The sequence below is a fragment of the Spea bombifrons genome, chromosome 12 (genome assembly GCF_027358695.1).
Source record: "Spea bombifrons isolate aSpeBom1 chromosome 12, aSpeBom1.2.pri, whole genome shotgun sequence".
Lineage (NCBI taxonomy): Eukaryota > Metazoa > Chordata > Amphibia > Anura > Pelobatidae > Spea > Spea bombifrons.
Genome location: NC_071098.1, coordinates 179,667 through 206,088, shown reverse-complemented (window position 1 = coordinate 206,088; position 26,422 = coordinate 179,667). Strand labels below are relative to the sequence as shown.

General features: G+C 50.5%; 1 protein-coding gene across 2 annotated transcripts in view; it reads left to right on the top strand.

The window, feature by feature from the left end:
- PKNOX2 (PBX/knotted 1 homeobox 2) overlaps nucleotides 1-26,422 on the top strand; it is a 35,203-nt gene that overhangs the window by 3,759 nt on the left and 5,022 nt on the right. Inside the window, exons 2-8 of one of the 2 annotated variants that reach the window (XM_053452274.1) lie at nucleotides 3,254-3,363; nucleotides 4,865-5,001; nucleotides 9,520-9,691; nucleotides 11,867-12,055; nucleotides 17,235-17,367; nucleotides 18,393-18,490; nucleotides 22,648-22,767. In XM_053452274.1, coding sequence (XP_053308249.1) covers nucleotides 3,277-3,363; nucleotides 4,865-5,001; nucleotides 9,520-9,691; nucleotides 11,867-12,055; nucleotides 17,235-17,367; nucleotides 18,393-18,490; nucleotides 22,648-22,767 — 936 coding nt within the window. In that variant the 5' untranslated portion in view covers nucleotides 3,254-3,276. The remainder of the gene's footprint in view (nucleotides 1-3,253; nucleotides 3,364-4,864; nucleotides 5,002-9,519; nucleotides 9,692-11,866; nucleotides 12,056-17,234; nucleotides 17,368-18,392; nucleotides 18,491-22,647; nucleotides 22,768-26,422) is intronic. The other variant, XM_053452275.1, reaches the window with a different exon arrangement.

Here is a 26,422-nt window from a genome sequence, read left to right as displayed (position 1 = left end):
GTGATTCAGTGTGTGCTCAGTGTGATGTCACTATCAACGTATAATTCAGTGCGTGCACCAGTGTGATGTCACTATTAAGCCGTTCTCACCTCTGCGCCCTTCAGGATCGGAGCCGGTCTCACCTCTGCGCCCCGCGGAATCGGAGCCGGTCTCACCTCTGCGCGCCGTGGGATCGGAGCCGGTCTCTGCTCTGCGCCCCGTGGGACCGGAGCCGGTCTCTGCTCTGCGCCCCGCGGGATCGGAGCCGGTCTCTGCTCTGCGCCCCGCGGGATCGGAGCCGGTCTCTGCCCTGCGCCCCGCGGGATCGGAGCTGGTCTCTGCCCTGCGCCCCGCGGGATCGGAGCCGGTCTCTGCTCTGTGCCCCGCGGGACCGGAGCCGGTCTCTGCTCGGCACGCCCGCTTCTCGGGTTCCCCCGGGGGTGAGGACGTCGTCTCCCGAGACGTTAATCCCACCACCAACATTTCTTTCTCCCCTGATTAGAGATGTCGCTCTCCTGCAGAGCCGCCGACGCTGCAATTACCGGGGCGATTATTTCTGCCGACAGATTTATTTAAAGGCTGGAGAGTGAAACAAACAGATAACATTATCCCGGCTTGGGGCTGCTGCCCTCGCGGCTCGGACAATTTCTACTGATTGCGAACCAGTCACCTGCGGTTTGTGCTGTGGTTTGTGCCGCGGTTTGCGGGCGGCAGTTCCCTGCGACGCGGGAAATTGGATTCTTTCCTAATAAAAGTGCCGGATCAGCAGGTATCTCCAGCCGCACTCCGCATCGCACTCCGCATCGCAAACCTACACTCTCAGAAAGACAAGGGGCAATTAACCAGCGGCCCAAATTAACCCCTTTGTGCCCCATGAAGCAGCAGATCCATTAGTGGAATGTTAATTGGCTAATGGGCTAATGTCAGCAGCTCCTAATGAGCCCGGATTTAATGAGCTTGTTAGTTTCCAAAGTTTACATTCAGATAAGACATGGAGCCGGAGGCCGGGAACCGGGCACACTGATCCGGCTCTTTGCCTCAGTCTAGAGTCTGAGATTTGGGCTCGTCTTCCATTTGGAGCAGGGACTGCGGCGGGTCTGGTGGCTACGGAGCAAAGAAATGGATCAATTAGTGATAACGAGTCCTAATAATTAGTATCTGGTTAGAAACCAGTCTGACCAGAACCGAGACAGATCACAGACATTGGACCAAAGTTACCATCTATACTGATCGGTGGATGTCAGCATCGCAGGGGCAGATAACGTTACCCTTTTGCCCCCAGGAGGCATTTGCTTGGTGGATGACTTTCGGACCAGCACAGAATGGCAAGTAATGGAGCCCCCGTCTCTGCCGCTTTACGATGATGCTTCGCAGGGGCAGTTATTTGGAGCGTTGGGGCAGGTGGTTTGTGTTCCACGGGACACATGTAGCGTGTTGCGGGGCTTTTATTTAAACGGTCTTGTGTTGTTGCCCTTTCCGTGTCGCTCTGTTGGGTCTTCGTCCTCACAAAGTGTTTTAAAAGCCGGCGTCGCACCCCAACCATCCCCACTGTGCAGCGATTAGAATGGCCCCCCCTCTCTGAGGGCCCCGGTTTGCTGGGATGTTGGGGTCCTAAACGGTTACTCCAAAATCATTGCCCATTTACACAAAAATGGGGCCAACCAGGCATTGGGTCTCTTTTCCCGAGGGCCGCTGAACATCGACACCTGTGTTCAGGCAGGATATTCCTGGGTGATTGAACGATGCAGATATTTCTGTCCCGATGAACATAATGCTCTAGTAACTCTCGGCCGAGGCACATGCGCGGAGCTGTGTGGGGGGACTTGTTTTATTTGCTGTAATTATAAGCGACTCTCTGCAGGAGGCGCCACTGGGAATCACGGAGTGAAATGACGCCACTGACAGCGGAATCCCGATACGTTCAGCTTGTAGCGCCTCGTTCTGCGTGTCACACAGGTTGTGTTTCGGCCTCCGTCTCGTTCTGTCTGCCCTTCTTTCTTTGTGTGAGAGGTAATGTGTGTTTCATACAGCGAGGGAATGTAAACATGCATGGGATAGGCATTAAGGTTTGAGTCTTTACAGCAGGAGAAACGGGCCGGCGGGGGCCGATCTGCCGGCGGGTTCTGGGTTTTTGTCTTTCAGTAGAAGAGGCGGCTCCAGCCTCGGAGTCACAGCTCGCCGGAATGTGTGAAACTCTCTTTTCTAATGTTTGTTGATGTGATTAATAATGTGCAAATATTTGATAAATATCTGGCCAGCCCCTCTCCCAAACCCTGATACCCCAATGTCCCTTTTTTACCCCCCCCGATGCCCCTCTTTTCTAGGAGGTCAGAATACCCTGAGGGTATCGCAGGGTTCTACCGCCGTAAAAGCCCCGATAATGTGTATAGAAACGGCTTTATAAACTAAACGGGTAAATAAAAGGATAACTGCCCCACTCAGTTCCACGGATAACTGGCGATCAGTAACGTCTGGTCGGTGGATGACGCAATGCATCCTCTCGCCACTGGGGGTCGCTGGTGGATGGGAATATATAAAAACCGCGCAGCCGGCTGCCATTTTACATTCCGCCGCCATCAGGTGCGGATGGGATTTCTTTTTGTTATTTTTTCCTAAAATTAGGACTCAATTTTTTTTCTCTCCACAGGTTTCACCCTTTAGTTGGTTTTTACACGGCTCTGGGTCTCTCCAAAGGGTTACACATATTTTTACCTCCTATCCCAATGGGCAGGCTATGGGGAGGGGGGTGCATAAGCAGGCCTTGTACTCCCCTGGGTATTTTATTGTATAGGGAGCATGGGGGAGGTTCAAGGTGGGCTTCATGCCCACCCCTCCCATCTTCAACCCCAACCCACCAATCCTTGTTTTAACCTATCGCTACCCCCCTTTAACCCAACTCCTGCCCTCTCCAACCTTAACCCAACCTTTAACCAATCCCACCACACACCCCTCCACCTCAACCCTTCCCGTTTCACCCCCAAACCACCCATCCCTACATCACCCAATCAGAAGGCTGAGTTCTTACTAGATCCTGCCCCACTAACACCATGCGCACTTACCTGTCTCGTTGCCCGGGGTGACATGTTGCATCATTCAGAGACTGATTCTTTTGCAAATAAATTCTAAAAAATTCTAAATCTAAAATTTGGAAACTAAAAGCTGCGTGAAACGTCATTAGCGCCCCCCCTTCATTTGTACGTTTCTGATTATTTACAGAAGTAATTGTGATGGATCCATATCTATTTAATAAAGAAAACTTTCTCCCCCTCAACAGGGCTCTAGATGTGAATCATTCCCATGATGCAACATGTTTCCCCAGCACCAGCTCTGACAATGATGGCCACCCAGAGTGTGCCCCCACCCCCTTACCAAGAGAGTCAGCAGGTGAGTGCCGCCAGAGTGCCGCCAAAGGCCGGGGAGGGACTGCGCTCTGATTCAGAGCACAAGTGCAATTCCCCATTCGGTCACAGGAGGCGCCAGGGATCTTGCAGTGAGGATCCTGGCAGGATCCATTCTGTGTTCTCTCTGAGATATTAATGGGGTCTTTTGGCCGGTGCCGTCATATCATATTGCACCGTTATCCTGCGTGTTATTAGTGAGCCCCTTGGAGTAGCCTGGTCCCCGGAATAGCCGATGCTGCCGGGCCCCGTCTGTATTTTCAGTTATATGGCGCAGCACAAGCCAGCCTGATCCGTGGCAGAGATCTGCGGATATCAATCGGAGGGGATCCGCTCTCTCTGGAGATTAAACCGTATTACGTGTCTCCTGCTGTGTTCTTATTTGTTTGTGGGGATTTTTTTATTCAACCAAAGCCTGTCAAATCATAGACATTTACAAAAAAAGATGCGCTTAAAGCTACATGCATTCATACAGAGATATCCCCACATGAGCACATGTCCTCTGTATACACCAGCTCCGGGACGTCCGTCTGTCTGTATCTATACACCAGCTCCGGGACGTCCGTCTGTCTGGATCTATACACCAGCTCCGGGACGTCCGTCTGTCTGTATCTATACACCAGCTCCGGGACGTCCGTCTGTCTGTATCTATACACCAGCTCCGGGACGTCTGTCTGTCTGTATCTATACACCAGCTCCGGGACGTCTGTCTGTATCTATACACCAGCTCCGGGACGTCTGTCTGTCTGTATCTATACACCAGCTCCGGGACGTCCGTCTGTCTGTATCTATACACCAGCTCCGGGACGTCCGTCTGTCTGTATCTATACACCAGCTCCGGGACGTCCGTCTGTCTGTATCTATACACCAGCTCCGGGACGCCCGTCTGTCTGGATCTATACACCAGCTCCGGGACGTCCGTCTGTCTGTATCTATACACCAGCTCCGGGACGTCCGTCTGTCTGTATCTATACACCAGCTCCGGGACGTCCGTCTGTCTGTATCTATACACCAGCTCCGGGACGTCCGTCTGTCTGTATCTATACACCAGCTCCGGGACGTCCGTCTGTCTGTATCTATACACCAGCTCCGGGATGCCCGTATGTCTGGATCTATACACCAGCTCCGGGACGTCCGTCTGTCTGTATCTATACACCAGCCCTGGGACGTCCGTCTGTCTGTATCTATACACCAGCTCCGGGACGTCCATCTGTCTGTATCTATACACCAGCTCCGGGACGTCTGTCCGTCTGTATCTATACACCAGCTCCGGGACGTCCGTCCGTCCGTCCGTCCGTCTGTATCTATACACCAGCTCCGGGACGTCTGTCTCCATCTATAAGCCTGATTTCAGGGTTAATCATAAAGTGGTCCTGGGGTTGGGGCTCCTGCTGCGGGGTAAATCCATGTAGCTGCCTCTTGTGTGATGTCACTATTTGCTACTGATGCGTATTTCTAATAACTCTATCTTCTCCTTTTTCATGCAGATGACGGCTACAGCCCAGCAGCAGGCCAAAGCCCAGCCGGTGCATCTCCCAACATCCTCTGCTCCAGCCAACCCGGTCCCCGGGGCCCCCATCGACCCTCAGGCACAGCTAGAAGCTGACAAGCGTGCAGTCTACAGGTACGGGGCGCTCAGACGCCTGTCACATGCTAACGCGAGTCTCTGTGGCAGACAACGTGGGAAGGGGGCTCCGCTGCGTACTCTACAAGCACGTGCATGAGTCCTCTTGACAGGCGCATCGTCGAGAAGGAACACCAAACATTTTACCCCACTGTGAACCCAATAACGGAGACCACACAGATATGATGGAAAATAATTGTCCACAGCTTTATTATAAACCATAACAGAATAAATATACATAAACATATATACAACATACCAAACAATAAGTGATTGTCCACAACAAATAACACAATATAACCTTCACACATTCCCCACATATCAACACATAGACAATGACCCCCAAATTATAACACGTAAACCTCACTATACCAGTGAGGTGCACACTAACACCAAACCAACAGTAGGGGCATGCCGAGATACCCCTATCACCCCAGGTTCTGAGCCACAGACCAGCTCGAAACCTACCAAAATGAACCAACCATACCAACCAGACAACCATAACCAACCAAAACATCCCCCTTTTACCCCCCACCTAACCAATCCAGCCCAGCCGCTGTGACCAAGCGAAGCCAAAAAGAAAAACCGAAAAACAGGGAGGGACAAAAACAGGTGGCTCAAATTAAATGTGACATAATCTAAAATGTCTGCCCATTTATACCTAAACCAAAACCCCACCCATTAAAACTACCACCAATCCTATACCATTAAAAACCCCTAAGGCCCTCCCCCTAGGCCTGTTCCGCTAAGCTGCGCTCCTCCTCTGGCTACAGTCTCGAGTCTTCCCACAAAAGTACATGTGCTTGCGAGTGTGCGACTATATTCATTAAAGCTGCCCTCCATTAGCACTCTCAAACAAAAATATGAAAGTTGCAGGTGAGGGCATACAAGTTGTGTTAACTCAACTGAACACTTTGCTTCTTAGTGAATAGACCCGTCCGCTGCCCTCCAGCTCAGGGTGGTTTTAGTAGCTTGCGCCCCCGGGTGGTTTTAGTAGCTCGCGCCCCCCGGTGGTTTTAGTAGCTCGCGCCCCCGGGTGGTTTTAGTAGCTCGCGCCCCCGGGTGGTTTTAGGAGCTCGCGCCCCCGGGTGGTTTTAGGAGCTCGCGCCCCCGGGTGGTTTTAGGAGCTCGCGCCCCCGGGTGGTTTTAGGAGCTCGCGCCCCCGGGTGGTTTTAGGAGCTCGCGCCCCCGGGTGGTTTTAGGAGCTCGCGCCCCCGGGTGGTTTTAGTAGCTCGCGCCCCCGGGTGGTTTTAGTAGCTCGCGCCCCTGGGTGGTTTTAGTAGCTCGCGCCCCCGGGTGGTTTTAGTAGCTCGCGCCCCCGGGTGGTTTTAGGAGCTTGCGGTGCCGGGTGTTTAGTACCTCGCGGTGCCGGGTATGCTTTTTTTCGGCACCCTGCAGGTCTCGGGTCGGCACAGGCCTTCCTCCAGGCCGGGTTTTGGCTGGTGCCGGTTTCCGTGGCATGACGGGTCCTGCCAGCTCGGTGAACTGATTTTTTTTTCGCTTTTACCGGCTTCCAGAGACATTTTTAATTAAAATTTCCTGCCTGCCGGCACGCGGATTTCTCATTTCATGTCAATAAATTTTACAAGATCTTATTCAATTCAAATTAACACGCGCTCTCTGAGGCTTTCCTGCTGGAGCAGTAACGGCGGGATAAAAGAGACGTACTAACCGTGGGTACCTCAGACAGATTACCGCGAGATACAGCCCCGGTATAACGGCGGGATAAAAGAGACGTACTAACCGTGGGTACCTCAGACAGATTACCGCGAGATACAGCCCCGGTATAACGGCGGGATAAAAGAGACGTACTAACCGTGGGTACCTCAGACAGATTACCGCGAGATACAGCCCCGGTATAACGGCGGGATAAAAGAGACGTACTAACCGTGGGTACCTCAGACACATTACTGTATGTAATATCCGGCCCGTTCTTATATACAGTCTGTATGTTACTGTATGTAATATCCGGCCCGTACTGTATATAATATCCGGCCCGTTCTTATATACAGTCTGTATGTTACTGTATATAATATCCGGCCCATACTGTATATAATATCAGCCCGTTCTTATATACAGTCTGTATGTTACTGTATGTAATATCCAGCCCGTACTCTTAATATCCGGCCCGTACTGTATATAATATCAGTCCGTTCTTATATACAGTCTGTATGTTACTGTATGTAATATCCGGCCCGTACTCTTAATATCCGGCCCGTACTGTATATAATATCAGCCCGTTCTTATATACAGTCTGTATGTTACTGTATGTAATATCCGGCCCGTACTGTATGTAATATCTGGCCCATACTGTATGTAATATCCGGCCCGTTCTTATATACAGTCTGTATGTTACTGTATGTAATATCCGGCCCGTTCTTATATACAGTCTGTATGTTACTGTATATAATATCCAGCCCGTACTGTATGTAATATCCGGCCCGTTCCCGTGTACGGCTTCCTGTTGTTGATAACCCAGTGTCTATTTGGATCTTTGCTGCTCTTGCTGGATGTGAAGGTTTGGCCCCTGAGCCCCCTTCTGCTCTTGCCCCTCACACAGTAACCGGTTTCCGTTTCATGTGAATCTTTCAATTTAGGTAAAAATTCTGTGTCATTTAAAATGGAATAAGAAGCTTCTGGCGGCGGCCGCTCTGAGTTCAGAGCCTGGATTCTGCAAGCTCAGCGGCGATCCCCCCGTTACAGTATGTAAAATTAGCACTAATTGGGTAATAATGTGCGCCCTATAAAATTCACAGCCATCTTTCAGCTGATTATTAAATGTAGGTGACAGCAGAATGTCTCACACATATGGGTCCTGACTCCGGGACACCTCCGTACACTACATTTCTTTATATAGCGCCAGCAGATGCCGTAGTGCAGTCACAATAGAGAACAGAGAAAGTTATATATGTTACTGGCACATCTTACATATATATATGTATCTATTACATATACATCGTCACCAGGGAGCCCGAGGGGCCCTTCTGTGGCCAGCATTATAGGGCTGGAGAGCCACACAGGGCAGATACCTTTGGCTTCCTGATCTGCAGCCCAGGAAATGTTAAATGTGTTAACAGCTCTGCCGGACATGAAGGGGTTAAAGGGCAGCAGGATTTAGAAGGCAAATAAATGTCTTTTCTGAACTATTTCTAAGGAGAGTTTGATCCTCGGCAGCGAAGAACAAATAAAAGGCCTGGACGGGGATGACATTTTACTGCAGACAGAGGGTCGTTTGCAGGCGCTAATAAAAAGGATCTGACACCGGCTAATAAAGCGAAATGAATTCCTCTAATGGCCTAATTGAGAGCATTCAGCACAGCTCTGCCCGTCAGCCGGGGGGGGGGGGGGGGATGAGATGGGGACAAAGGGGAGGGAGAGGGAGAAGAGGGATGGGGAGAGAGGAAGGAGGGAGAGAAGGGAGGAGATGGGGAGAGAGGGATGAGATTGAGAGACAAGGGAAGGAGGGAGAGGACGAATGGTAAAGAGGGAGATGAGGCATGGGATAGAGAGAGAGAGTAAGAGGGAGATCAGGCATAAGAGAGGAGGATTGGGGAATAGAAAGAGGAAAGTGGGATGGAAGGGAAGAAGGAGGGAGTTGAGGAATGGAGTAGAGAAAAAGGAGGGAGAAAAGCAAGAGGGAGATGAGGGATGGAGGAAGAGAAAAGAGGAGGCATGGGAGAAAGTTAGGAGAGAGGGGGGCGGGGGAGAGAAGAAAGGGGATAAGGGAGTAAGGAAGAGGAGGGGGTCGCCCCCCACATGTCCCTGGCAGAGGCTGGGGCAGGCGATACCTGACTGATCCCGCGGCCCCGATTACGGGCTCATTTGCTCTTTCATTTTTAATTGATCTCCTGTTTAAATGGCAGCCGCTGTCCGCCGGGAACTCGGGAGGTGCAATAACGCCTACCCCAGCCTGTGATTTCATATCCCTGCCCCCGACTCCTGCATTAAACAGGGATTAGCGCAGATTCGGCTTTAGAAACCACCACGTTATTAACTGCAAACAAGGAGCCTCTGATTGCCCTTAACCCTTGCATTGCAGCTTCGGCTGTGATTTGTGGATATTGGTTGGGATTTTGGGGTGCGCTACCGCTCACATATCCACATAGCGTGGCACTTATTCTTACTTTGCTTTTATATTTTTCTACAAATGAATGGTTAGGGGCCCATTTTACGCGGTCCAGGGGTTCCAGTGGCTTCCATCCTCTTCCTAGCTGGGTATCTGCCCGCTGGGCCATCAGATAAGCGGCTGGTCTGAACCCCGGGGGCACGACAGATTCACTGATTGTCGGATAAGTTCTCTGCAACCCGTTTCATGAAGCTCGGGGCAGAATGCGCTTCCCCCCCCCCAAATCTTAACTCTACTTCTTACCCTCTGATCCGACCTGCGCCCCTCGCCACCACTGCGCCCCAATAACGCTGGCCTGACCAAAGCCAGAGGCTTAACTGTTGGTGTGCCAGAATATAGGCAGTGACACAGAGGTTAAATGACTAATGGCTGATATGAATGTTTGCCCCCAGGCACCCGCTCTTCCCGCTCCTAACACTGCTGTTTGAGAAATGTGAACAGGCCACGCAAGGCTCGGAGTGCATCACCTCTGCCAGCTTCGACGTGGACATCGAGAACTTCGTCCACCAGCAGGAACAGGAGCACAAACCGTTTTTCAGCGAAGACCCCGAACTCGATAATCTGGTAAATGTGAATATTTGTGTTTATAGTCAAGAAATTCATTAGTCTCACAATTAGCTGGGACCCCCTGGAGTCTGTGAGACGTCGCACGATGTATTGTTACACAGGTGAGAGCCGCTGGCCCTCGGCCTCCTTCCAGGGCCACCCCTGCCCACTGGTCACACGGAGGTTAAAAATGCGGATGAGGAAAGGGCCATCACTGAGATCACTAACTTATTCATCGCTTAAGAAAAGTAAAACGGGACCAAATGGGAATCCTGGCCCCGACCACGGCAGGCAATCCACGGAAACAGCCCCTGAATTAAACAATTTCAATACACGATTTGTGACACTTTCAGAAAGCGGCACACAAGTCCCCGCTCTTTGGCGCGTATAAAATAACTTCCTATTAATGAAGGTGTCGTCCGTCGTTAGCCGCCCAATCTGTGAAGCGTCAGCTTATTATTCAGAGTTTTGCTCGGCTTTCGGGTAAATGTTAATAGTCCGTCTCTTCAAAGTGAATTCTGGGAGGGATTGCATCTTAAAGGTCAGCGAATGTAATCTCTGCGACTGGAGGGCCGCGCAAGCGAACAGCGCCGGGAAAGAAAGCATTTACACATCTCCTAAACGGCGCTGGGTGCAGGACGTCGTCCTGAGCGCTGGAAACGAGTTTAGTGCGAGTCTCGGTAATCGTTAAGTCTCCCCTGGGGGGAGCCCCTGTGCATGAGCAGGCGCCGTGAGCCCCTGTGCTTGAGCGAGCGCCGTGAGCCCCTGTGCTTGAGCGAGCGCCGTGAGCCCCTGTGCTTGAGCGAGCGCCGTGAGCCCCTGTGCATGAGCGAGGGCCCTGAGCCCCTGTGCATGAGCGAGGGCCCTGAGCCCCTGTGCATGAGCGAGGGCCCTGAGCCCCTGTGCATGAGCGAGGGCCCTGAGCCCCTGTGCATGAGCGAGGGCCCTGAGCCCCTGTGCATGAGCGAGGGCCCTGAGCCCCTGTGCATGAGCGTGGAGTTAATGGGTTTCACTTTTTCCACTTCAAGGGCAACAATAATTTGTTACGTTGGAAGCTGCAGTAATGCGGTTTTGCTCCCGGCAGCTCAGGCCTGGTTTATGAGATTAATATTTACTGCCGGTACCTCCCGGCGCAGACGCCGGTAACGGATCTCGCCCTCGGATCAGAGCGGTGGGTTATAGAACCTGCCGCCGCGTACCGGTCTCAGAGAAACCATTAAGGACTTCCACTAAGCGATGGAATTACCTGCATCCACATCCCAGGAGCCTCTGCCAACAGCCCTCTACGGCAGCTCTCCACCGCACCATGCGCCGCCGCGCCTTCCATCCAAATTCAGAAAAAACTGTTCTGGCGGAAAGAGGATGAAAAGGCCAGCGACATTAGACATCATTAGAGCAGAAATCATGTATTCTGCGCAGCCTAGATGCACATAATTAGAAAACAGAGAAAGGTCAGATCTCGCCATTATCAACTCAATCAGCCGCCGAGCGCCGCGCAGGCAATTAATTCAGCATCTGTGTTCCTTACAGCCCGGCACACGTCTCGCGTGGCACCGTAACTCTTCCCTCGGACAGATATACTGCCCGGCCGCACCACGCTAAGTGGGAGATTGATGTTGCGCAGATATTCCTGTGCTGTACATGCGCGGCAGAGAGACGCAGGATAGAAAACCATTGTCAGCGGATTCCCGCCTTATCCGCCTCACACCGATCTCTTTATTAATGGACTTTACAACTTCTGAGCCAGAGCCGCCGGGCCTTCTGCGCACGTCGTGTATATCGCGTTACACCCAACGTGTGGACGAGGTCAGAGCATTTCACTCGCTGTGAGGTCATACGTCCAAACATTTTACTTACCATCTCATCCCAGACGCAGATCCAGGGGCTGCCGGTTCATGAGTGATAAATGCTACACTACCACTTTGCCAAGACGGCCGTATTTTAGTAACTATGAGAGAAATGTATATATGTTTTTGATGATGTCATTGTCCGCCCTCATTTATGATGATTCCGTTACTGGAGCGCTAGCATTTCTGTGAGGGGGGGTGTATCAGCCGCATACAGGGGCGGGCGGCTAAGAACGTGTCACATGTAAAGCAAGACCCCCAAAGCTGCCCCTTTCAGGTCATCACGGGGTTAATGCACTAGGCAGGGGGATGCGGTGTTAACGCGATGTGCGTCTCTCTCTCCCAGATGGTGAAAGCCATCCAGGTTCTGCGGATCCACCTGCTGGAGCTGGAGAAGGTGAATGAATTGTGCAAAGACTTCTGCAACCGCTACATCACCTGCCTGAAAACCAAAATGCACAGCGACAACCTACTCAGGAACGACTTGGGGGGCTCGTACTCCCCAAACCAGCCGGCCAATAGCATCCTGACCCAGGTGAGACCTGACGTCAGATGACATGTGACCGCCTTGGGGGTCTGCGGGTAAAATGTATCGCTGACCCGTTCTGAACCGGATGAAACGTGTCAGTATAATGTGCAGATCGTGGTTAACCCCGTCAGCTCCATGGGGCCACCTCGCTCAGGAACTGGAGGGTAGCCCTGTAAAGCCCGCTGCTTTCATGACGGCGTGGAGCGTGAACCACGCATGAAAGTGGCGGTATTAGGCCTGCTCCAGTAGATCTTCTGACGCTTTCAATGGGATGTTTCAGCATGTGGTTGCTGGAAAGCAGGGGTGGACTTGGGGGCAATTGGCACCGGGGGTGGTCAGATTTTGGGAGGGAGGGACGCCCCAGCCTGTATGGGGGGGCTTGTTGGGGTGTTAGCGGTGGAGAGAGTGTAGGGGGACACTTGCACCCCTTTCCCCAGGAGTGACAGCCGTTCCTCTACCCGGGATATACGTGTAACACGGGATGTGCCTCTTACGTGTTATTTCTTCAGTTTCACCGACTTTATCACCCAATAGGTAGCGCGCGGGAACATGTCTGGAGTTTAATGATCTCAACTACCTCCGACGTGCACATTAATATTGGGAATTTAGTGAATGTTTCAAAAATCTCATTTTATCTCCAATGAAAGATCCAAATTAATAAATAAATATGGAAATAAAATTCTCTATCTAATTTAGACATCCTGAAATAACTAAATCACTTAATCACTGATCTTAAGAAGGGGAAAGGTTTTTTCCTTGTTTGCTAATATCCTCTAGAAATAGACTTATTATTCCTCCAGCGCTTTATTGCAGTTTCCCTTATGAGCGAAATTAGCAAGAAACTCGCATAAAGGAGGACAATAATTGCTCAACGAGCATCTCGTTTTAATTTATTAGCTTCTATTATTGCGGGTTGTCATGGCAACAGCTGGCATCCAGGGCGACGAGAGAGATGTTTGATATGAGCCAAGGAGGCTGCAAACTCCGGCGAGCGGAGATGCACATTTTTATCAGTAATTTTGCTGAAAATAAGAAGTGAGAAGTTAATGAGATGTTCAGCGTTCCTGCGGCTGCTGAGAAGCGTTTTTTTAAGCGTTGATCTAATTAGAATGCGTTGGTCAGGAAAAAGAGCGAGAATTCAGCAAAGATCCGAGGTTCCAGTCAAAATATTAGCCCTAAAATAAATAGGTAATGGAGCAATAATTACCCCTCCGTGTGCCCCGACAGCCCCAGCGCTGCTGACTCAATGCAGAGAACTCCCACCCAAAGGGGCAAAGCGCCGGGATCTGTGTTATTTATCACCCACAATAAACAGAGTTTATGTAACATAGTCGGTCATAATCGGTAGATTATTTTATAAAAAACCCCCTTAAACGACATCATTGATACAGAATGCAAGAAAAATTACCCATTTATATATTATACATTTCATGTAAAGAGAGGGCTGGTAGCGGGGGACCACAGACCCTCACTGGCTTATCATCCAAAGCCCAAAGCACAGAAACCCACCTTCCCCCGGCAGATCAGAGCCGTCTGCCCGTCTAATCCGGCGGCTGTAAGAGCTCAGACCTTGCTCGGTCCTCCATCTTGCATGGAAATAGCCTCTTATTCTGTCGCGGCTCCGGGAAGACCTGTCTTTTACTGGATTTCGGATCTTTCGTCCTGACCATCGGCCCTTGAGGGATTATGGTGGGATGTGACCCCTTGGTGTGTGGCTCGTACAAATAGCCTTGACCTCTAGGCATCCACGGATCAGCTGCTGGCCACTAGCTCTGGGCTCGGCTCTGGGCAACGTCTGAGGCTCCTTATTTTGGAGGCCTGCCCTGATGTCCATCTGTAGGGGAGGCCGGAGAAGTGGACCGTGGGAAGTCATCTGGTTTCCGAGCACATAGAAGAGCCTGAGCTGCTTGACGCACAGGGGTCATTAGGGCCGAAGCGAGTTCACTCCACAGTTTAATGGCTTTGGATGCAGATAATTAAACGTGTGGAACTTGTCACGGTAAAGCCATAATCTGAGAAAACGATTGCGCTCAAAAATAGACTGCAAATCACGCGTGTGCACAAAACACAGTCACCTGTCACATGCTGTTTATAAATGTATCATCTATTGTAGCTAATAAATTCCACACAGTGCGTTATTCTAACTCCATACTCTAACATGCACACTCTACTGCCCTACAGTAACACACACACTCATACTAACACTATACAGTGACACACACACCCATTCTAACAGCATATACTCATACAATCTACTGTCATACAGTAACAAACACACTCATACTAGCACCATACAGTAACACACACACCCATTCTAACAGCATATACTCATACACTCTACTGTCATACAGTAACACACACACACTCATACTAACACTATACAGTGACACACACACCCATTCTAACAGCATATACTCATACACTCTACTGTCATACAGTAACACACACACTCATACTAACACTATACAGTGACACACACACCCATTCTAACAGCATATACTCATACAATCTACTGTCATACAGTAACAAACACACTCATACTAGCACCATACAGTGGCACACACACCCATTCTAACAGCATATACTCATACACTCTACTGTCCTACAGTAACACACACACTCATACTAACACTATACAGTGACACACACACCCATTCTAACAGCATATACTCATACACTCTACTGTCCTACAGTAACACACACACTCATACTAACACTATACAGTGACACACACACCCATTCTAACAGCATATACTCATACACTCTACTGTCATACAGTAACACACACTCATACTAACACCATACAGTGACACACACACCCATTCTAACAGCATATACTCATACACTCTACTGTCATACAGTAACACACACACACTCATACTAACACCATACAGTGACACACACACCCATTCTAACAGCATATACTCATACACTCTACTGTCATACAGTAACACACACTCATACTAACACCATACAGTGACACACACACCCATTCTAACAGCATATACTCATACAATCTACTGTCATACAGTAACACACACACTCATACTAACACTATACAGTGACACACACACCCATTCTAACAGCATATACTCATACACTCTACTGTCATACAGTAACACACACTCATACTAACACCATACAGTGACACACACACCCATTCTAACAGCATATACTCATACACTCTACTGTCATACAGTAACACACACACACTCATACTAACACCATACAGTGACACACACACCCATTCTAACAGCATATACTCATACACTCTACTGTCATACAGTAACACACACACTCATACTAGCACCATACAGTGACACACACACCCATTCTAACAGCATATACTCATACACTCTACTGTCCTACAGTAACACACACACTCATACTAACACTATACAGTGACACACACACCCATTCTAACAGCATATACTCATACACTCTACTGTCCTACAGTAACACACACACTCATACTAACACTATACAGTGACACACACACCCATTCTAACAGCATATACTCATACACTCTACTGTCATACAGTAACACACACTCATACTAACACCATACAGTGACACACACACCCATTCTAACAGCATATACTCATACACTCTACTGTCATACAGTAACACACACACACTCATACTAACACCATACAGTGACACACACACCCATTCTAACAGCATATACTCATACACTCTACTGTCATACAGTAACACACACTCATACTAACACCATACAGTGACACACACACCCATTCTAACAGCATATACTCATACAATCTACTGTCATACAGTAACACACACACTCATACTAACACTATACAGTGACACACACACCCATTCTAACAGCATATACTCATACACTCTACTGTCATACAGTAACACACACTCATACTAACACCATACAGTGACACACACACCCATTCTAACAGCATATACTCATACACTCTACTGTCATACAGTAACACACACACACTCATACTAACACCATACAGTGACACACACACCCATTCTAACAGCATATACTCATACACTCTACTGTCATACAGTAACACACACACACTCATACTAACACCATACAGTGACACACACACCCATTCTAACAGCATATACTCATACACTCTACTGTCATACAGTAACACACACACTCATACTAGCACCATACAGTGACACACACACCCATTCTAACAGCATATACTCATACACTCTACTGTCATACAGTAACACACACACTCATACTAACACCATACAGTGACACACACACCCATTCTAACAGCATATACTCATACACTCTACTGTCATACAGTAACACACACACACTCATTCTAACACCATACAGTAACACACACACCCATTCTAACAGCATATACTCATACACTCTACTGTCATACAGTAACACACACACACACTCATACTAACACCATACAGTGACACACACACCCATTCTAACAGCATATACTCATACACTCTACTGTCATACAGTAACACACACACTCATACTAACACCATACAGTGACACACACACACCCATTCTAACAGCATATACTCATACACTCTACTGTCATACAGTAACACACTCATACTAACACCATACAGTGACACACACACACCCATTCTAACAGCATATACTCATACACTCTACTGTCATACAGTAACACACACACTCATACTAACACCATACAGTGACACACACACCCATTCTAACAGCATATACTCATACACTCTACTGTCATACAGTAACATACACACACATTCTAACACAATACAGTAACACACACACTCTTTAACACCATACACTAACATACCCACAATCCAACACATATACTCATGCATACGCACTAACACCATACACTCAACACACACACACACACACACACACACTTGCTAGCTTCCATCTTACAAACATGAAATATGGTAAAGTCTGGAGTGTATCACCCTCCTGGCCAAGGACCCAGTACGGTCTGAGCTCTGACAGCAGCGGGAAAATGAGAAGGTTCAATGGGGCGACGGTCAGATTTAGACGAGCCCCTCACCGGGTGAAATTTCACATCACATGAATGTCTGTTGGGTGCGTGTGATTCTCATGGGGGTAATCAGTCCCGGCACAGACTGAATCTAGTCGGGCTGTGAGTCCGGGTTAATAGAGTGGGTTTCCATCATAACTCTGCTTCCTTCCCTTCCCCAGGAAATGTTACAGAACTCCCCGAACTCCCTGAGCGCTTTATCCCAAAACCCGCCGGGGATCGTGGTCCCTGCCTCGGCTCTGCAACAAGGAAACTTATCCATGACAACCGTCAACTCAGCACAAGTCGTGTCAGGTGAGAATGCTACAAGGTATTGAACATTGTGACGAGAAAGGGTTGTGATGTAATCTAATCGCTTCTTAACTTGAGGAACATTATGGCACTTAGAAGATTATGAGGTCATAAGGATTTGTTTCCTCTTTAACATCTCACGGAGAGACAAGACGGATCCAATGTCTGTTTAATAACGTCGGCTCTCCTCATCTGTCGCAGACGCTGGGGCACATGCGCTGTCCCCGCTTCCCATGAACATGGCACTATCTGTGAAGTGATGATCAATGTACATTTGGGGTTATTCTTCCCCAATCTCTACGGCCCATTGTACCGAGCTGCAGAATATGGTGGTGCTATATAACAAATAATTAAGATAATATAAATACCCCTGGCAGTGTGGCCCCTGGTGCGGTTTACATATTCTGTCCTGGGGGTCTGCTGGCTCTCGCGGGGTACCGTGTTCGGCTGCTGGCTCACTGCAGCCCCCGGTGACCGGCCATATTTATTGGCTCCTTCAGCTTTCATCTGGCTCTTTTTATTATTCGGTCCCCTGTCTGTGAGCCGGAGGTAGTTTATCCTCCTTATTGTCTCGCTCCCCGAGGAGAGGAGGCCAGCCTCGCTATATTGTCTTCCTGTGAACATATCCCCTGATATCGTTCCATTATTCATGAATTAGAGCGCCTGCCGCCCTCTCGAGGATACGTTAACCCTTCAAAGCCCTCTTTCCTTTAAAATTTATTTACCAAATCTGCGGGGTGAAGCGGGAATATTCTCTGTATTTTACTCACTGATGTCCGAGCCGTTGGAATAACGTTTTTTGGGGTTATTTGGGGGGATTTTGGCTGCTTGACATTTTCAACTTTCCAAATTATCCAACTCCCCCTGTGCGGCAGATGCGTTATGCAGATAAATACCTGACGTGCTGTAAAGCTGCGGGGATAAAGCCGTTGCGTTATTTTCATCTTGCGTGGGGATTAATATTCCGGTGAATCTGTATGGGTTTTACTGTTTCTATATATTCTAATTGACTCTTATTTCCTCACTAGGGGGTGCATTGTACCAGCCGGTTGCCATGGTAACATCGCAGGGTCAGGTAGTAACTCAGACAATCCCTCAAGCCGCCATACAGATACAGAATGCGCAGGTAAGCTCCGCCCACGGAAAGGCGGGATTTTAACTTTATTATTGGGGCATTTATAGTATTTACATACAACATACTAATTACACCCCACCTTGCACATGTACCGACCTACACGGGAGGATAACACACAGCGTCCCATGGTACCCCCTGTACAGGAAGCCCCCGAACAGCCATCTTGGAAGCCCACCCCCAGTTTTTGTTGTCATTTAGTCTAAAGGATGATCAGCGTGGGCCATTTTGGGCTGCCAGCTGTAGCTCTTTTCTATGAAATGCCACCAACATCCAGAAGATGGGCTGCCCTTCAGAAGATGGGCCGTGTTTTCCGGGACACGTATAACTTTTCCATATTGCTGACCAGCCCAGGTAAAGTGCTGCCCTGCAGTATGGAGGGTGTATAGGCTTATGGAAGGGAGCCAGTTAGTCAGTTATACATCCTCCATACTGCAGGGCAGCACTTTACCTGGGCTGGTCAGCAATATGGAAAAGTTATACGTGGCCGACGTGGTCACCCTACCCCAGCGGCGTCCTCTCGTGGGTTGGGACAGGAGAACTCGTTGCATTAAGAAACGTAATGCACGTAAAATGTGAGAGGGAGCAGCGAGTGTGCAGCGCCACGGAATCTGCTGCCGCTATAAAATGTAACAAGTAGGAAGCGGGGAAGGAAAAGTCAATGAGTTGTAATGAATCTCCGCATGGAAGTTACTCCGGTACCCGGCGGTACGACAATCCAGGCCGTGGCTTCTGGAACATTTATGTGTTTATATGCTGACCTTTTAGGAGGTAGATTCCCGGAATAGCACTTACCCCGAGGCAGGTACCCCAAAGCAGATACCCTGGGGCAGGGAGTGCAGGATCCTCTCTCTGTCTGGAACATGACGGGTGACTTTGTGTCTCTCTCGGCAGACAGTCTTTTGGTAAAACGCGTTAAACAGACTTCTGCCGGAGCCTCTCTCATGTATTCTTCGGGACGTCGTGACCTGGTGGCTCCGGAGTAGGTCCGTCATCTCAGAGCTCGTCTCTTACCTCACGTTCATGCCCATGCTGGAGCCTCGTTTAGTTATTTGGGTTTGTACTGGGAACCTACATCTGACCCCAAAAACTTCCCGGCATTAAAAGGGCAGCTGCTGTCAGACATATTTTATAAACTCTCCCTCCAGCCAGGTTTAAAGTGAATTTAACCTTAGGGAACTGAATTAACCTTACAGAAAGGGCCCCTACACTCCGTGCCAGTACAGGAAGGGCCCCTATACTCCGTGTCAGTACAGGAAGGGCCCTTACACTCCGTGTCAGTACAGGAAGAGCCCCTACACTCCGTGCCAGTACAGGAAGGGCCCCTACACTCCGTGTCAGTACAGGAAGGGCCCCTACACTCCGTGTCAGTACAGGAAGGGCCCCTACACTCCGTGCCAGTACAGGAAGGGCCCCTACACTCCGTGCCAGTACAGGAAGGGCCCCTACACTCCGTGCCAGTACAGGAAGGGCCCCTACACTCCGTGCCAGTACAGGAAGGGCCCCTACACTCCGTGCCAGTACAGGAAGGCCCCCTACACTCCGTGCCAGTACAGGAAGGGCCCCTACACTCCGTGTCAGTACAGGAAGGGCCCCTACACTCCGTGTCAGTACAGGAATGGCCCGTACACTCAGTGTCAGTACAGGAATGGCCCGTACACTCAGTGTCAGTACAGGAAGGGCCCCTGCACTCCGTGTCAGTACAGGAAGGGCCCCTATACTCCGTGTCAGTACAGGAAGGGCCCCTATACTCCGTGTCAGTACAGGAAGGGCCCCTACACTCCGTGTCAGTACAGGAATGGCCCGTACACTCAGTGTCAGTACAGGAAGGGCCCCTGCACTCCGTTCCAGTACAGGAAGGGCCCCTATACTCCGTGTCAGTACAGGAAGGGCCCCTACACTCCGTGTCAGTACAGGAAGGGCCCCTGCACTCCGTGTCAGTACAGGAAGGGCCCCTGCACTCCGTGTCAGTACAGGAAGGGCCCCTGCACTCCGTGTCAGTACAGGAAGGGCCCCTGCACTCCGTGCCAGTACAGGAAGGGCCCCTGCACTCCGTGCCAGTACAGGAAGGGCCCCTGCACTCCATGCCAGTACAGGAAGGGCCCCTACACTCAAGTTATGGGCTAACTTGGATCCTCAGACTTGACTTAAATCACTTGCCCTTGCATACCTTCACTTGCATAAAATACGAGCTGTTTGCCATTTGGGAGTTGCAGGTGAGGGTGTGCAGTGGGAATAACAACACGCATGTACTGACCTGAAATTAAAAAATAGACCCCCCCCCCGAATACATTACATTAACGTAAATAGCAATAAAAAAGTATATATTTACATATATTAAATATCTTATAAAAAAAATGACATAGCATTCCCTAGGACCCTCCATTTACTAAGGGAAGGTTTGGGGGGCGATTAACAAATGTTAAGACATTCAAGAGGGTCCTGATCCTGGAGTATGATTCCTGTACTAACCCCTTTCCCTCCCTCTCCCCTCCCTCTATCTGTACTCTGGGATAATAAATAGTGAATTAAAGAGTCCTACCCTGGGTAGGGAAAGGGGTCCATCCACGCACCCTTTGGGTGCCATTCATCTCTTGAATGGGGCCCATTAACTTTCAAGTCAATGCATCCTCCAGCCACCGGAGGCCGCTGTTGTACAGGGGTATGCACATACGGTCCTGCGCAAGCGGGTGGCCCTCCCCAATGACCCAGGATTTATTTTGGGGAATACTGGTTTCCAAAGGAGGATGAGGTTCATCTGAGAAGAACGATGTGCAGGGAATAAACCCTTTACCTGCCAGGCAGGAGGGACAGATTCCATATTCTGTATCCAGATTATCAGTGGCCCCGGCTCCAGATCAGCATGTCTGCCCACTCCCTACTACTGCATAGACTGTAAGCTCTGCGGGGCAGGGCCCCTTCCCCAACGTATTCATTCTTACTGTGAGTGCCTCTGTACTTGCGCGACCCCATATAATGTCTCCCTTTATTATACTGTAAATTGTAAAGCGCCGAGTACCTCTGAGCTAAAATCATACATACGAATAGCGATGTCTCCCCGTTTCTGCTTCATTTCATAACTGTTTACAGTATGGCCCATCCTGGCCCCTTGGGGTGAATTCCTGTGACCCATCGGTGCTCGCTGTGCGATGAATGTGGATATCTCGGACCACGTTGGGCCTCAAGATGATCTCTGGATTCACGAGCGCGGGACGAGTGGAGAGATCTGGGAGCCGCAGCCACGCTTACTCCACACGCTGCTAAACAGGGGTTAACTTAGTCGCTTTAACCCCTCGCACGCCGTGTATTAAGGCAAGAAGAAGACGCGACGACTGCTTGGGATCCACGTGTCTTGTTGATTTATTAGGATCACATAAACTGGCTAAAGTGCCACCGGATTTTATTCCTTCGCCCCCAGTTGCCATGGAAATCAAGATGCTATTGTAAGCCAAGGATTGGGAAGGTGGTCTCCATGACAACGTGCTGCCTTTGTAGAAGAAGAGGGGCTTATGAAGCGGTCGTCTGTTTGAACAGTGATAAGGCCCAGTCTCGCTGATACAGGGGGGTTTATCACAAGAGCATCGACTCTCAAAGCCCCTCGTGTGAAATGCGCGTGGAATGTGCGTGGAATGTGCGTGATCTCAATTACTAATCATTGGTGCAAATCTAACAAGTCCTGTTATTGGAACCCTAGTGCCCCTCTATGGCCGTGAGATGGGGTAGGAGAGAGGCCACAGTCCCCTAGTGCCCCTCCATGGCCGTGAGATGGGGTAGGAGAGAGGCCACAGTCCCCTAGTGCCCCTCCATGGCCGTGAGATGGGGTAGGAGAGAGGCCACAGTCCCCTAGTGCCCCTCCATGGCCGTGAGATGGGGTAGGAGAGAGGCCACAGTCCCCTAGTGCCCCTCCATGGCCGTGAAATGGGGTGGGAGAAACATTAGTAGCTGCGCTCCCTGCGTGGCCATGAGATGGGGTGAGAGAGAGACATTGGGGGCCAGGGGCTTGAATGGGGGGGTGCACAGGGGCCAAAAGGGGTGTGGCTTACTTTGGAGCGGATTTCTCATTCTGACCGTTTTTGCTCCTTTCCTTTCTGTCTCCCTGCGAGGCTCGGAAGGCTCCTGTTTGCTGAAGCTTTGTCTTCTCCTGCCCTCAGGTTAACTTGGAACTGACCTCCCTGCTCGACAGCGAAGACAAAAAGGCAAAGAACAAGCGCGGAGTCCTCCCGAAACAGGCCACCAACATAATGCGCTCGTGGCTCTTCCAGCATCTGATGGTAAGAAAGTTTCCACTCAGAGCGCCGCTCGATAACGTCCCCAAAACGCTTCTCTATAGTGGGGTCCGTGAGCCCTTCACATCCCACCCCATCGCCGGGGGGCATCTGACAGCCAGGGCAATGCAGTCAGTGACTTCCTCGCTCTCCGTGACCGCAGTGCGTGGCCTCCCCACACGTGGTTGAGCGTGACACGAAATCATTATTAAAGAGACCTTTTACTGCCCCAAATAGCCCCATCAAACGCGAATACCTAAAGATAGCTCGTTCTTTAACGTGACTCTCCCACCCAGTCTCACCCCTGCCACTCCCACGGAGGGGTAATGCAGGTCCGTCTCTCCCACCCAGTCTCACCCCTGCCACTCCCACGGAGGGGTAACGCAGGTCCGTCTCTCCCACCCAGTCTCACCCCTGCCACTCCCACGGAGGGGTAACGCAGGTCCGTCTCTCCCACCCAGTCTCACCCCTGCCACTCCCACGGAGGGGTAACGCAGGTCCGTCTCTCCCACCCAGTCTCACCCCTGCCACTCCCACGGAGGGGTAACGCAGGTCCGTCCCTCCCACCCAGTCTCACCCCTGCCACTCCCACGGAGGGGTAACGCAGGTCCGTCTCTCCCACCCAGTCTCACCCCTGCCACTCCCACGGAGGGGTAACGCAGATTCGTCTCTCCCACCCAGTCTCACCCCTGCCACTCCCACGGAGGGGTAACGCAGGTCCGTCTCTCCCACCCAGTCTCACCCCTGCCACTCCCACGGAGGGGTAACGCAGGTCCGTCTCTCCCACCCAGTCTCACCCCTGCCACTCCCACGGAGGGGTAACACAGGTCCGTCTCTCCCACTCAGCTGTGGAGTGATATAGCTTCCTCTCTCCTCCCCCCGACGCCAGTGTCTATTGCCCTCTCTTTATCAATATGCCCCCCACTGGGGTACCATCCCTGTCTCAGCAATCAGCCCCTCTGACCCAAAATTAGACTCTAACTGGCACCATGAAGGCAAAGAGATTTCCTCCACCTAGGAGCCGTCGGTAACCAGAAGACCACGTGAAGCCCCAACACCCTCAGTGTCAGCGGGGCCCCTGTGTTCAGGGAATGGAGGGTTTGGGGGTCTACGCCGGATCTCGTCTGAACGTTTAATTCCCGCACGAAGAACGTTATGCAAGAACATTAAAGTCATCAGGAAGAGACGACTTTAACGAAGACATCAATTCCGCGGTAAATGGGAAGCTGCAGCACTGCAGAACGTTAACCCCTTCATGCCCGGGGCCCGCAGAGTGGATTCCTCCACAATCGCGTTTCAACGTTTGCGGGAACGAGCTGGCGCTTCATGCCGAGACTCTGAGGTCTCATGAAACCGCGTTCGCCGTTTACCAGTCTGCCAGGGGGGCTCGGTACGCCGTGGGCACTCTGGGCACTCGGCTGACCCTTCTCATAGAATCCTACATCACATTTAAAACACGTTTCAAGGTCTCAAAAGATACAAGGCCACTCGCAGCCCCCCGGTCACGGCAAGCCCCTAAGCCAGGGAGAAGGGGCCGAGCGGGTGTTGGTGCAGGTGTGATGGTAAAACGCTCTTCTTCATACTAACTGCATGTAGTCGCATTTTATATGAACTGGGTGCTTTAACCTCTGGCCGTGGCTGTGTGGGGGCCACGGTGCCCTGCTGGGGTGTACCTTAGTCTATTTCTGATACCCTGTATGCTGTATTGCACAGAATGGGTTACCCCAGTACCACAGATGGACCCCAGCTCTGTAACGGGCTTTATGTAGAAGGGCAGTCACGGGGGGGCTTAGAGGTCGTTGCCTCCATCACTCAGACGGTAGCTGGATTGGGGCTGAGGGCTGCTAAGCCGGGCTTTCCCGGCTCTGCCAGAGACTATTGTGACCTGTGAGTAGCTATATTTATTACCAAGGATTAAACCAAGGAGGGGAGTGGGGAGGGGGAGCCGTCCCCAGACCTGCTGAAAGGAATTCGCCTGCAGGGGGTTCCAACCGTAATCATTTTGTTTGTGCTTTGCATGTCTGCCCTACGTGTGGTTTTTATTGGAAAGTACAACATTTCGGGGCCTCTTCGTTTTGGAGAATCCATGTGGGTCACTTGGGGCCTTACCTGCCGACACACTCCATTACACCAGAACCCTTTAAATGCCCTGCTTTGTCACCATGACAACCTCCGCTATCTTCAATGCACATATATTTTATATAGATTTATGTTCCCCTGGAATGCCGGGGTAAATCCCGGCGCAACTTTCCTGAACGGTTCCGCAGTTTGTTTTTAGGGGGCTTTTTCCACCCCCCCCTTGGAATTAGGGATTTCTTCATTTTCCGTGCCGGTGTCTGAGATCTCTTGAGCTTATTGAGGGGATTGTTGAATTTCCGAGAGATGTAACGGCCGGACCCCTCATCTGTTTGTGTTTTGGGGGACGCCCCGAGAGATCTCCCAGAGCTGCCGGTGCATATAAGGTCAACTTTTCTCGAAGGGCAAAGTAATGAAATCCGAAATGTCACTGAACCTTTAATATTCATTAGCCTGTCAGTGACCCGCCGCCGGTGCCCCGTGTTAATGCCGCTCTAACGCTTTTCTTCTTTTGCTGGAATTAGTTTTTTTTACTTCTTTGGCTCCTGCTTTTCATTTAATACCCCAAGCGCCCCGTGAGCCGCCCCTCGCCTTCGATCATTTCCAATCTATTAGTTCTTAGGATTAGAAAGCAGTAAATCCTCCTTCATGTTAGACTGACACGCTGCACCCGCTTCCCACGCGCTGCACCTGCTTCCCAAACTCCGCAGCCGCTTCCCAAACTCCGCAGCCCCTTCCCAAACTCCGCAGCCGCTTCCCAAACTCCGCAGCCGCTTCCCAAACTCCGCAGCCCCTTCCCACACGCTGCAGCCCCTTCCCACACGCTGCAGCCGCTTCCCAAACTCCGCTTCCCGCACGCTGCACCCGCTTCCTGCACGCTGCACCCAGCTGGATCCAGAATGTTTTACTGAACAACCCGACTCCGGGTCATTCTGGATCCAGCCCAAAAATGTCTCACAGGGGCTATTACACGCATCCTACCCCTCACCTGGTACATGGAGCTGCTTCGGTGGGGTAAAGGACCTCTGAATTTGTGTAAATGAGCTTTTGAGGGGGATTTCTAACTCACTACTGCCACCTGCAGCACAACATGCGCGGCACAAAAAACTACTGAAAAGTGTTGGGTTTCAGGAGGCAGCTGATTAGCGCAAAATGTTGTATTAGTCGTTTTTATTATTAAATAAACTTTGCGTGTATTTAGATCAGGGGTCTCCAACAGCACCCCCAGAGAGGCCGGCTCACACCTCGTCCAAAGCAGGGAGGGTTCCAGATGTATGTTCTAATGAAGTCAAATTTCAATATCTATAATTGTTTATAAGATGATTTTGCTGCATCCCAGAAAAACATCTCAGTGCTGGAGAGCCCTGGATATAAAGACACAGCTCCTTACTGGGTTTTAGTGGGGATAATGGGCAGACTAGACGGGCCCCGTGAGGTCCCGGCGCTCCACTCGTACCCGGACATTCTCCATAATGCTGACTTTAAGTTCTTGCACCAGTATCCCACCCCTAACTGCCCATCTTTCTCTTCCAGCCTCCGTATCCTCCAAACTGCCTGCCTTCCCCTTCTAGCCCCCGTATCCCAC